Source organism: Centruroides sculpturatus, unplaced genomic scaffold (assembly GCF_000671375.1).
Source record: "Centruroides sculpturatus isolate CEXI.00-Female unplaced genomic scaffold, Cexi_2.0 scaffold2284, whole genome shotgun sequence".
Taxonomy (NCBI): domain Eukaryota; kingdom Metazoa; phylum Arthropoda; class Arachnida; order Scorpiones; family Buthidae; genus Centruroides; species Centruroides sculpturatus.
In genome coordinates this window covers 1-14,725 of record NW_019386379.1, presented here as the reverse complement: position 1 = coordinate 14,725, position 14,725 = coordinate 1, and the positions used below count along the sequence as shown (strand labels likewise).

General features: G+C 31.0%; 1 protein-coding gene across 1 annotated transcript; it reads right to left on the bottom strand.

The window, feature by feature from the left end:
- Positions 1 to 7,356: 7,356 nt before the first annotated feature.
- On the bottom strand, positions 7,357 to 12,007 carry LOC111614755 (DNA-binding protein inhibitor ID-2-like). The gene is made up of 3 exons (XM_023356123.1): positions 11,857 to 12,007; positions 8,309 to 8,633; positions 7,357 to 8,080 (listed from the first exon to the last, which is right to left on the bottom strand). Exons 2-3 carry the CDS (start codon positions 8,630 to 8,632, stop codon positions 8,006 to 8,008), a joined length of 399 nt encoding a protein of 132 aa, XP_023211891.1. The 5' UTR covers position 8,633; positions 11,857 to 12,007; the 3' UTR covers positions 7,357 to 8,005.
- Between the last annotated feature and the right edge of the window lie 2,718 nt (positions 12,008 to 14,725).

Below are 14,725 nucleotides of genomic sequence, written 5' to 3'. Positions count from 1 at the left end.
TACTACGACACATATATTCTAAATTGATTTGTTGATAGAATAAAATATATAAGTTATGATCAATATTTTTGTAATATTTTAAGCTTATTTTCTACATATTTAACAGACAAAAATAATTTATAAACACGTAAATTCTAAAATATTTAAGAAAATGCATTAAGCTGTTCATATTTCTGTCATTTGTAAGATAATTTTTAGCATAAAATGATATAAATCTTGTAAAATTATAAAAATTATACTAAGGATTTTCTTTGAATATTAAGATTTATTGATATAAAATGTTAAATATTTTTAAAAGACATTTTAAATAATTCTGTAAGGCCTGAAAGACTAATTTTATAGCATGATTTAGAATGTGTTTTCAAAGTTTTCGTTTAAAAGAGCGCCTTAGAAATCCACGTTTAGAATATTTTCAAAATGTACAATTACGTTATTTAAATTACAGTTTAATTAATTAAACAATTAAACTCTTTATTAATTCCGAGACGAATTCATTCCGGTAGCTTCTTGGAGAGATGTGACGAAGAAACTCTTCTGTAAATGAACTTATAAGTTGACAGATCATAAAAATATAGAATCAAATTAAATAAATTATCCAATTTTATTCCGTATTTAATTAAAAAAAATCCTTAATAATTAGTAAACTTTCAGAAAAAGGAATCTTTACAAGGAATAAACGATTGATATTCGTTACAAGGTGAGGTCATATATTCTTTGATTAAGTTCCATGTTAATGGCGAAGAAAAGAAATTTGATGAAGGCCTATAAGAAATATCAATAGATGAAAATCCAATTACTCGGTGTACATTGCTCCGAACTCGATAACAATGAATAGGCCCTGCACAATAGCATTTCTGATACTGGATAACAACATTTTCGTCCTAATTTCATACAAGGTCGCCTTGCAAATATGATAGGTTTTTTTGTAATGAGATCTCTTTGATTATTTTCAAGTATTTTATAAAATTAATGCAAGAGGGAGTATGTTTACTTATTATTATTATTTATTACCTATTGTTTTATAAGAGAAAACATTACAATTGTTTGATATTGCGAGGTTATTTTGAATGATTTGTACAGGAAGATAAAATCCTTAAGTGACTGTTTGTTCCACGCTGTCCTCCAAAATAGAAAATTTAAGCTATGTGTGTAAGAGTAGAGAGACAGAAACATAATTTATTAATGTATTTTTAGCCCATTTATGGGCTCAATACTTCTGTACGTATTAAAATTCAAGAAGTAATCGATTCATATTTTAGCATATAATAATACATTTAAGTGTAGGCTATATCCCTATTGAAAACAACAATAAACTTTATGTAAAAGTTTAAAATATTAATTTATTAATATTAAAAACTTGGGGGATTTAACCTCTATGTATAATAAGTTATTACCATAAGTGCTTCGTTGATATGGCCTAGAAACGATGAATGGGGTCAATATATGTTTAGATAATATAAAATGTAGGCTCTGTATATACTTTAGCTTCAATATTCGATAAGGTACAGCAATATTGAATAAAAGGCTGTCAAAATTCAGCTCGAGTGAGTGAGTGCATGCTACACCTGATTCAAATTTTCCAATGTAAAGTCACGGTGTATTGCACCGGGGGGAGGGAGGTTCGTGCACCTTCCATATCTGTTCTATTGTAATGGCGAAGCGTACATTCACCTGTCCCCGCACACAATGCTTTTGGAGATTAAAAAGCCTATTAAAAGATACATAAGATGTGGCCTATGATTCGGAAACGATTGTCACTCGATAGACGTTTTGTGTATTGCCATGTTTTTAAAAAATAAATGTTCCTTAAATGTTATATTTTCTTTCAAAATGACTTACAAATTGTAATAAACAACGGTTAAATTGATAATTAACGAAAAGTAACAGATGTTTAATTTGGCCTATCTACTTTAAAGATGCTACTCTGTCAACAAAAGACTTGCAATCAATTATTCTCACAGGAGATTAACAATATAATTTTCTAATGGAAAATGATGTATCTTGAAATATTTGATAAATTATTTATATAATTTTACAATCTTTTAACGTTTTAATTCCATAATTACATCAATTTATACAGCTACAATGTCAAATAATCTAAATTCTTTTCAAACTTTCCACATTATATTAGGATTAAATTATACAATACTCCTATTAAATTACAGATATTTTATAATTTAAAATCCATTCCGAAAAGTCTAAAGATTATATTTTTCTTGTATTTTATACAGAAAAATCAAAAAACATAACAGTAAAATTTCGTATAAATTAATTTATTGTGGCAGCAAAATTTTATTAAATTTTCTCTGTACTTTGAAATCGTATCATAAATGTAGGTGCGTATTGAATACTAAACTTAACGGAAATGAAGGTTTAAAATTACAACATTTACATAAAATCTAATTAAAGTAGAAATTCCAATATTCGTCAAGATAATTTAGTAAAATGTAAATTTTATAAATAAATTCTAAGATAAATAACTTTTTTATTATTCAATTCGAGAGATGTTTCTTTAAAAAAAATCAACAATTTTGTCTTATATTTATTTATTTCTTCTTTGTTTTTTCGGCTCGATTAAAAAAAACAATGACGTTTACAGTTTAATGTCACTCGGGTCAATTCCTGAATCCTGCATCCTACTTTATTTTCCTTCCCTAAAGGAGAATTTTTAATAAAACACCCGAAGCTATTTGTTATTTTTATAAACATTAAATCCCGTTAATGTCGTTCTATAACTTATATTAATTAAAATAATGGAATTTTTATTGTAAAGATACTAAATTAAACATTGTACGGCGCGATAGGTAAGTAAACCTTAAAGTATAAGCGATAAAATATTATTATTAAAGTTTTATTATTTTACTTAATAAAATATAAAAGCCTTTATTATTATTATTATTATTATTTCAAATAAACATAAGAATTTAATTGAAAATAATGAAGAATTTCACTAAGTTTGTCAAATGACAAGATAATAGTAATTGAATATGCATAGCTGAGAGTAAGTGAAATGGCCCGTGAAATTGCCAAAAGCATTAATACCACAAATTCTTGTTTTTGTTGTTTAAATTTTTTTTCTTTCCTCTGCTTTAAACATTAATTCATATCTGTTCTGTCGCGTTTTTTTTAAACCGTACAATGAATTAACTTAAGATAAGTCCGAGCTCTTAATATAGATCCAGTGATAAGTTTGCGCCGAAGTGTCGACTAAAAACAAAATCTTGCAAATTTGACAATGATAAAGTGAAATCTTATTTTGGTTATTAAGGTAAAAACTAGACGTTGTTTTATTTCGGATAGATTTGTCCGTGTCTTTGTTTTTCTTCATTAGTTTGCATTACCTGAGGATCGAATGCCCAGAAAATTAGTAAACGTCATTTTTTAGGTCTATTCCTACAAATCATTTTCTTAAATATATATATGAAAAGGCATATGAATCGCTTCAATTTAGATCACAATTTACCAGAATTTTATACGAAATCTCTTGCCTTACGCTTCGTGGTGAAATCCCCATTGCAACAAGGTGAAATTTAAATTTTTTTATACTCGCATTTTATAGACATACGCAAAATATAACCATATATATATGTAAAAAATCTGTTTATATGTATGGTAGCCGCGTATGGTTTCAACTGCATTGCACCCGAATAGGTTAAAATAATATTTCCATCGAGTCACGTTGCAAATGCAGATTTTCGATATTTGTTACGGTCGAGAAACCTTTTTTTTCTGTCATTCATTTAAACGAGAGAAGAGAATCTTTGCCTTTTGTTATTTCAGAATCTAGCGCTAATATAATTTGAAGTCTGGACCCACTGGATATAACCGGCACTCGAGTGGACCTTGACCACCGAATCCATCCCACTTTTCATTCAACTCTTCGTGTCGTCGTCCAACAACTCCCAGACATCCAATTAGACGACTCGAGTTAGCAGTTGGCCATACCGTACCCTCCTAGTCAGGGCACACCTGGTGCTTTTAGCGGGTATGAGAGGGCGATGCACCTGCTCACGTGGTAGCGTGACACGTAGTTCTCCACGCTTGGCCATCCACGGCATGATTGGTGGAAAGGAAAATACCTTCATCTGGTTAAAGATAGGTTCGTCTATCCATTCAGTGGGCGACGTTGTTGTTCCGGTCCACGATTTTTGATAGACAGACAAAATCTCGTCCTCCGGGAAATTAATGGGTAGGGCTAATTTACTGCCGAATATACTAAAGTGTTGAATTTCTGTTTATTTCCATTGGTGCGCTATTTATATTTTCCAAGTTTATCAGGTGGTTTGGTGCAATAGTACGATGGCAACCCCAGGCAAAAGAAGTGTTGCAGGTGCAACACGCTTCTTTGCAATTACAGACTAGATTGAGATAGATATGTTACTTTTTTATGAATGCTAACGATTTCTAAGCAATAAATATTTCAGGTGACATCTTAAAGAACGTAAACATCACAAGTTTTTAAATAAATGCTGGTTGCGGTTTTTATAATAGCGACTTATATACCTCAGGATATAACAAAGCTATAATTGTTGTGAAATATGTATGAAATATTTCGTGGGATTCGGTCTGATAAGTGCAAATTGCTACATTAAATAAGCGCCAACAAAAAAGTTTTTTTAAAATATAAAGTACAAATCAACATCGAAGTAATAAACAAATAATTAAAAGTTTATCATTCAACTTAATTAGGCTACTTTTTATGAAATTTATTTACGCAATTTCAGTTTATTATTTTATTTTCGTGTGTTTTCTGACCAATAAAACTCCTGTTTTTTTGGTTGTAGATAATCGAAATCTTTATCTTTTAACAAATCTTTATTGATACTCTACAACAAAATAACCTGTAATTTTTACTGAAGTTAAACTTAACTACAATAATAATATAAAAAAAGGCACCGCAGAAAGGATATGCACCTGTAATTTTTAAAGAATATTAGCCTTAATTCTTCTATACAAACTATATTTTAAGTTAATCCTTTTTATATATTTCATTAAAAAGAAAATCAAAATTTCACTTAAAAATGTCTTTAAATTATTCGTGTTATTCTAGAGAATTATATGGTTAAGATTTAACGCGTAATTGTTAATTTAACATTAAAAAAAAGTGAACCGGAATAAAAGCCAAGTCGAGCAGGGATTATTTTGACTCATATGGACGACAATCTGGCACGAATAAGGGGAACTTAAGCGTGACTCTCAACCACCTGCAATCTTCTGAGCCGCGCAATCTCTTGCATCAGTGATGGTTCTTAACAACGGCACTATTGCAGCCATTTGCTTTTAATGTAGCCTTATCTTCAACAACGTGACACTAACAATAAGAGAAAATAACAAAATACGAGCTTATATTATGTAGGCTAAGACTCGAGTCGTTATCATTCATTCCACTTTTTTTTTTTTTTCTACAAACAACTTAAGCATCTTAGTCTAGTAGAACTCACCTGTTATGCAAAATTTTAGTTAAAAATAACCGAATCATTTATATGATTGTGCTTAGCAAATTAATAAAAAAAAAACACAATCTTATATTTATTAAAATTATAGAAATTTATTTTAATAAATAATGACACGTAAAAGATTTTTTTACGCGTATTAATATTTTATTTTTGCATATATTTAAATTATAATTTACTTTAAATTATATAGTAAATAGAGTAGAATATAAATTACATCTCTATTTTTGTTGGTGTAAATTATGAATTAACTTTTGATTCATTAAAATGTATTATAAGATGTTTGCATAATGACAAATTTATTTATTTTTGATAAAAATTAATGGCAGAAATTCATAAATCAATATAAAAATAGAATATGTAGTATTATGTATAGTGTTTATATGAAAAACAAGACGTTTTTAAGAAAATAAGTGATTTGCGTTTTTTAAAAATCGCATTATTCAGCTTGTTTGCACATTTTGAAAGTATTCCGACAATTATTTAGATCCTTATTTAATGAATAACGAGTCGATATTCTCGGCCTGATAAATAAAGCATTGGTTGAAATAAAACAAAGAATAGCACTTATTGAAAAGTCGTGCTAATTAATACTTAAATAGATCGAATAAAAACCTTTAAATCTTCTCAATTCAACTAGGCGATGAATTGAAGTTTTTATTCTGTTTTCTGGTAGAATGAACGAATGTTATCAATATTCATCGTTATATATTGGTATTCGTGCCATTTCAGTGATACTACGCCAAGCAAATGAAAGGAAACCGAATCTATTGACGCGGTTACACAACTTTTTTTTGGCAACAATTCGCAGCAAACCATTCAAACATACTACACCATACATTCAAAATGTGTTCATTCACACAGAACGTTTTATTTCCTGAAATTTCTGGTGTTAAATTACGATTACTTCACTATATTTCCCTTTCGTAAACTATATTCGCTTTGATGACAAATCTAAATTTGAAGCAATAAACAGTTCTTATTTAATATTCATCGACCGTAGCCATTACCGAGCATTTGTAATATTTTTTAGTACATAATTTTAATTAGAAAGTCCTTGAATTAAAATAATAGATATCTAAACTAGTTATTGCAATCTCACCCTGCGGAAGATAGAAACGCCTTATTGTATTTCCTAACTGCTAGCTTATGTAGTACGAGATTGCATCGAAAGGAAAGCCCAGTTTATATTCACAAAAATCATGTTACCCTATTCACGTTCACACTACTTTTCTAGATAACCATCTACGGGACAACAATAAAGCTTCTGTAGAAAAATTGGTATTGTCAATCAAACACTATATTAAATAGCACTCGAGAAATTCGATACATTTTGTCTCCGACCGTTCCAGACAACAATATAAACCCAGACAGCAGAAGCGAATATCTCAACTCTTTCTCTTGTGTAGCTGCACCCCTACCTCATGATCGCACACGTGTTCCCTTTATCCCTAAAGCAGACGGAAAATGGACTATCACTGACCTTGCAGAATCACACCTGCAACGCACGTGCATACCTACGTAGCGTCTGCCATATGCCAATGTTGAACTTCACACGTTCGACTACAATGAGAAATTTTGACTAATGGCTACCTACTACCATTTCCGTGGCCTACAACGTCGTACGACAGATGTAAAACGCCATCTTTAAAACGCGATGTAATCGCTTCTCGCTCGACAATCCAATACAAATTATAATTATTATAATGTAATAATCACTGATTAAATCTAATTACTACGGAAGAGTGTACAAGATAAAGTATCCGGATTAAATTTTCCCTTTTTTTTTCGTACACCGAACAACACGGCACCTATTCTTTTTAGTATCTGCGTTAATGAATTGCTCGCGATGTAGGCCGCAACCGTGACCCGATTGGATGCTAAACACAAAAAATACAATAAATTCATCCATATAGATTACTTTAATATACTCTGCTTTTAATTTTTTTTTTATAAACAGAGATATTTCTGTACAAAAAACCTGATGTTGCAGGTACAATATTTACTATCACAATACTCTCCACAAATTTTTTATATGCAACTTTCTGTTGTGACAATTAAACGGGTGGGGAGACAGCTATCACCAACCACAAGTATATATATATATGTATATATATAGATACAAAATGTACAAGAAAAATAATATACAAATTACAAATGTATTTTTTTACAACACACAATCACAGATTAGCGTTCATTGCTTGCTTTGCACGTTCATCTACCACAAGTGGGAGATTTACATAAAACTCAGGTACTGCGAATTAAAAACACTTTTTTCAACGCAGGAGCATTAATTTTTTTTTCTCATATATATATATATATATGTGTATTTTTTTCGTTTTCGTATGCCGTGCGCACCAATAGTGTTTACGAGATCTTCAAAAAGTGAATATTTTGAACACAGTAAGTAGTGAACAAGCCTAAAGTGACGTCGAGCCTTTACGTGGCTCTTAAAAAATGTCTATAGGAGACTAGTTCAGATGGATTTATCCTTATAAATGGACATTCCAGTGGACACCGAACGGCGGTGGAGATTCGAAAAAGGTGATTTTCTAACAAGATACCGGTCTTGGCGTGCTTACTACCATATCTCCGAGACGGCTCGGTATCTTCTCTGTCTGACTAGCCTGAAAGAATAATGAACGAAATATAAGTAAAACTCCTCTTTAGAAAACAAATAAATTAAAAAAAAAAAAGAAGCGATTGCCGTTTTTATATCTCGTTTAGCAGGTCTGACGACTCGGCGATTATCGTCTTGACCTGATTTTAAGAAATTTCCGGGATTTTTTGTACTTAAATGAAGATATTTTAAGAGTTTGCAGATGTAATAGGAAATAAAATAAAAGGAAGCTCACCTCTTGAGCTGCACAGGTGTTGACAACGCTGTTCGTAGAAGGCGATAATATTCCCAATGGTTGTCGACCCGGGCTGCTGTTCGAAACAGATGGTCTTGTAACAGGATGTGTTTCCAGAGCAATCTGAAGATCGGCGATGTAGTCGATCACATACTGGATGATTTCCAGCTTAGACAGTTTCTTATTCTTTGGCATATTGGGTACCAGCTCCTTTAACTTGGCTAGCAACGACTGCATCTCTTCCTGAGTCACATCTCGTTCGCGAGGCCTGACTTTGTTGTTCTTCACCATGTTCTTGATAGACATATCGCAGTGTGATTTCATTCTGCGGGGAAAAAATCCGACAAACTGAGAGCGTATCCGAGATACAACCACCGAGTTCTCCGGGCGAGCTAGAAATGGTGAAACCGACCCGTTAAGCTCGCTTATTATCACGGCGGAGAGCAGACGGGAGGCGCCGTGACGTAGTAGACGATACGAGATTCTATTGGACGGAAGAGGGAGCCGGGAGGAGCACCGGCTTTAGAAGCAGGTGGCCAATCATTGGGCGGTTCTCACGCTCGGACACGTGAAATCTCGGCAGTCGGTAACCGTGGGAGATTCCCACACGTCAGGCCAGCTGGAGTCAGGCTTCGGTAGGCAGGTTGACTACAGAACAGATGAAAATAACCTCATACAACACGTAAAGTTCCATCTGCTGATCTTCACCTGGCCGAAGGTGCTACCGTCGTACCACCTGCTGGGTGACGCACGAATAGGAGGCTCCTTAATAGGAATGCCTGATAAAAAGGAATTTTCATTTTCTCCTCCGGCTAAAGCATTTACAGGCAAGATTGTCTACTTAAAAGCCGTAATTAGCCACTCCGTGCGTAATTTAAGATACACACGTAATATTGTCCGACTCCATCTTGAATCCCGTGTCGTTTTTTAACCGATAAGGATTGCGAAAGAGTTATAAATTCACTACTATTAAACTGATTTGCAACACCTTAAAGTGTTAAAAAATATTCCTCAACCTGCCAGGCGAGCTAAGCCAAAAGGTCATTCTTGCTCACGAAGCCATTCATTCATCGTCTTGGCGTCAGTCAGTCGGTTACCATAGTTACGAAACTTGTCAGTCAAAAGAGCGCCGCCTAAGATTCGGCAATTCCCGACTGAAACAGGAATTTTTTCCAAAAATTGTGCAAAAAATGCAATAAAAATGAATCGCCGATTAAAAACTTTAAAATAACTTTTCGGACTCGATAGGGGTCAACATTAAGCCTATAATTAGCCTAGAAATAAAACAAATAAGTTTATCTCAATCACAATCCATTTAATAGTAAAAGAGCATTAAGTACTTAGAAAGAACATTAAAGTAATGACAATGCGCATTGTGAAGTTTTTAAGAGGAACCATTTTATAAAATGACCATTGCTTAAGTGACTATTAACAGGTCGGTTGCTTTTCAAAAGAGCTCGACGCAATGCCAGAAGAGTTTTATTGCGAACTCTGACTTTTTATGGTTATTTTTGACCACTTTTAAGTAACTAGCGAGCACTTAAACGTATATACGGCCGTATTATCAAATTAAAAAAACAATAAAACAAACGGTCGACTTATTTCTCCCAAATGTATAAATTACAGTCTACTTAGAACCTTTTACTTGGCAAATATTGGGTTGTTTCCTGTTTACAAATATTTTACCCTCTACCCCCTATCTGTGTATGCCACACTTCCTGACTGCCTTGTTGTGAACGAGAGTTTCCTGCAAATTACTCAATTATAGTCCGAGTAAAACAAATACCCACAAACAGGATGATGAAAGCTGGACTTAACATTTGGCTTAATTGATACGCTGGCGATTAAAATAGAATTTTGGGACAGAATATAACGTAAGAGGAAAAATATAATGCAATTATTTATTTTTATGTCGCTTCCACATTGGAAAGCAGTAAGAGATTTCTAGGATGATTCTGCAGTTTTGGAAACGGCACGAATGAAGGATAAAAGGTCATTTCTACTTGTTTCCAAGTATTTGATCATTCACATCTATCAACAATTGAATCAGTTGTTCGCATTTCCTTGTTGATTAATGTGCCCAGGTGTGTGTTAGATATTTGAATTGGCTTTTGGCCAATTCAAATTGTCACGTTTTCCAACATATCACTTAGCAAGTGGATGATCAGGTGAATCGAGGGGAGTGTACTTTAAACCGACTGCGCCATATTCTAATATAAGATTTAAGTTTTTCGTGAAAATTTTAAAATATTGTAATAAGACAATTACCGAACGACGAAATAAAATCTCACCCGTGTTTATTTGCAGTAGCTTTGATTAGAGCGTATCTGTTACCGCCATATTGTCTACTGACTGTGGGTGGTTGGAAAAGATTTCGGTTACGCATGCGCCTACACCTGTCTCTGTATAGCTTGACCTTCAACATCTGTCACCTAATCAAGAAGCAAATAGGAGGCCTTCGCTAATTAAGGAGAACACAGGGGAGTTGGGTGCACGTGGCTTCTTTGCTCGCCAGATGGCTGAGCTTTAATCTTCGCATCAACCTAAATCCCTGTTCGACTAACTTTCTTTCGGCTTCTGTATTCCTCCTATTTCAAATTTACTTTAATTAATCAAATTTTAAGGATAATTATTTCATTTATTCCAAATTTATTTTACCAATTAACTATATTAAAATATAATCACATATATACTATATATATTTAATTATATTTTATCTTCTTTCCATTAAAACTAATCGATTTGGAAACACTTATTTTCTGAAGGGGAGAGAGAAAAAAAGAACGAAGAAACCATTTCCAGCAATCTAATCAGAACTAAAAACCTTTGGGAATAGAAGAAAAAACTTCTCCAACTTTTCCGAACTCGGTTAGAGTTTGATTAAATTATCCAAAATAAAACTTTTCTAATTAATTAACATTAAAGTGATGAGCCGAGTATGCTAATTAATTCACAACCTATAAATAATATATTTTAAATTAAATATAACATAATTTTTTTTAAATTTCACTTTAATTTTAATCATTTTTTCACAAATTCTTACAGGAAAATAAATTTTGAGTTAAGATAAAATCACAAACAGTTTCCATTGTAATGTTTAAAAGTCAATTGAAATCAGAACCGCTAACCACTACTATAACAAGCTTTGTTCTCCATATTCATTTAAACTTTGTATCAGAAATCTCAGGATATGTTAGGTATTTGATGTTTATTTTCTTTTTTATTATATACATTTATATTTAAGAATAAACGTAGATGATGGGTAAAGGTAAACAATTTTATTTATTCATATAATCTTGTTTTTCTTGGTAAAAATGTTAAATATTAAAGTAGCATTGTGTACGAAATATTATTTTCCTAATTATCAGAATTATATTAATTTCGAGTGGTAAATACATAAAGTTTAGTGTTCGTCTGTCAGCCACGTGTCCACGTGTCATTGTAACATATGCTGGCTCCAGTTCCATTTCCCACCGCTTTGTGGACAGGTGCTGGAACATCTGCTACACCTCCCCACGTTTGTCCCTCAGAAAGAACAGCATACATACCTTGTGAACGTAGCTGGTTAGTGTTTCCCACACTCTTCGATCACCTGTCCGCCTTCATCGATAGAAAACTGTCAAATGTATTGGTTTTAGATCGTGATGGAAACAGAAACTGTCTTTTGACGGCTTCAGTCAGGAGGGTGGTGGCTAGACGCGTGCCAAACTCATTGATTCGTCGACCGTGGTTAGAGATGAACGCCTGCGGCACTACCAGGGTGCATTCGATGGCACGTGCCAGACCGGAACATCGACCAATCGGAGTGTGCCACGTCATCAAACATGTCAACAAACAATAGAACGTTGATAACAGGATCTGATGGCCGAGGTTTATCGATAATGCAATACAATCGCTGTTACACTATGTCAAAGGTTAATATATCGTTAAGAATAATATCGTGTGGGTCGATTGGTAATCTTTCTTTGCAAACTCTTCTAAATTAAATTCTTTTCTTTCAATTAAACATACCGAAACTCCCCATTTAATAATAATAAAAAGTCGAGTCTCAACATTTAAAGATGTTTTAATATTGTAATTAATTTTAATTCGACAATATTATTTTTCAAGGAATTAGTATAATAGTGTGATCAAAGTTCTTCGTGTCCTTTTATATAAAAATTTTTAAAAATTCATACTTCATTTGGAAAGCAATCTAATTGTGTTTGATGACTAGAAATCTATATATTGTTGTCATAACTGTAACCAAGTTCGAGTGTAATTATATTTAATTCTGAAAGGTTTACAGAAATAATTAAAATAAAAATTTAATTAATTTTTTATCAATTAAACAATTTACATTAATATGATAATTTTATTCAAATATATTATGTGGCATTTTAAAAAAACAGATTTTATAGTAGTCTACTAGATAGACAACTAACATATTAATGTTTTCAAGTAGGAGGACCAAAATATAATTTTAAGCCATGATAAATGATTTTGTTTATCAGTAACCTATTTTAAAAACTAGAATTTTATGTATTTATGCATTGATAAGCTATAAACAACTTGAGAAATTTATATAGATCCATATATGTAGTTTTTTCCAACAATTCCTTAAAAGTCTTTTCAGAATTTTATAAAATTAAAATATAATTTATAATTAACACAAAATCTGCATTTTAATATAATTATATTATTAAAATTATAAGATCTCAATTGTTGAGTTAACCAACAACTTATAACAGCAATGCAGATAAATATAGGCTATATTATACAGGCATCTTCAGGAGATAGAAGGAGCGTATAAAATTTATAACAAATACTTAAATAAACGTATAATATAAGTATTTATTATAAATTTTATTTGTTGGCATGTTTCTAATAGTTAATTGAAGAAAAATAAACCAAACATTCTTTAAAGGTGTATTATTTTCTCTACAAAATAATTTAACGCACGGATCTGTTCCTGATACCGCCTTTACGACTATACTTGAATATGACAATGCAGATAAAAATTCAAATTAAATTAACTTAAAATTTATTTAAATTTAAACATAATTGGCATCGAAAAATCTCTAAATTAACTTTAAAATTTGTAAAGAATGCCTTTTATACAAGCGGCATGAGATTCAAAATTATTAACTAGACCTGAAAAAGTAAAATTCTATTCTAATCTTAACTTTTATCGAAAAGATTTATTATAAAATATCTACAATCTTTATAAGCTTGATAGAAAAACATACATTATTAAGGTATTTAACGTTATCTTAATTCTTAAATGACATTATAAACTCGACTATAAATTATATTGTTTATGCAAGTTGGATTTTCTGCTATAAAAGAGTTTACAGACTTATCAAATGTCACTGATAAGGTTACAACAATAAATTTACTTGCAGAAGATGGAAAAAGGATCTTTTTAAATCTATTAAATTTTATTCATTTTTTTTCCTTAAAAAATGTTTATAATATACACCTAACATGCATTAATTAATCATTCATTAAATACTTTAATTAACAATAAGTAAAACCTATAATTAAGCTAAGTCTACAACATAAAAGATTAAAAAAATAAAATGTTTATAATTTATAAAGCTATCTACTATTTAACATAATTTTGTATAGAGGAATTGTTTGAAAACATTTATTTTTATTCATAAGTAAATTAATCTTTGTTTCTTTACATTTTAATAAAGGATATGATTTTCTTATTAATATTTTAATGTATCCAATTAAGAATATTAAAAGTTCTGCTTCTGTAACATGAAGCAAATGATGTTATATTCACTTTTTTGGCTTCATTCCAGACCTAATACAAATGCAATAGGCTTCTTAACCATTATCATATAGCCAGATCATCATTTACAGTTTTTTCTCATTCATTCTGCTATCTTGAAAAACATCTTTCTAGATGACTGGTTTTATGATTTGAATCTCAATTCATCTAAATAGGGTTACTATACAATTATTCCTTTTAATCATTATGTTAGTGTAAGTAAAAATAAGAAAAAAACATATATGTATGTACTGTATATATATATAAATTAGATATCATCCAGGGTTTAATGTTAAATTGTTCTTCAGTAATAATGTTTTATAGGCCTATAACTTAAGTTTTTCCACTTTCTAGAATTTAAATTTATAAAAAATATATTCAATTACTTTATCACTGTGATAATCATTTAAATTTCTCATCAGAATTGTAAAAAAAAAAGTTAATAAATTAAAAATTAACAACTATTTAGAACAGGCATTGTGAGAATTTTAAAAAATATTTTCATTACTTTTTAAATGTAAAAATAGATAATTTATGCAAATTATTTCTAGTTTAATCATTTTATTTTGATTTTTTAAATGTTTTCTAATAATTTTATTATATTCAGAGCTGGATTTGCATATAAGTTAAACGAGTTATGAATTTATAGCTTAGAC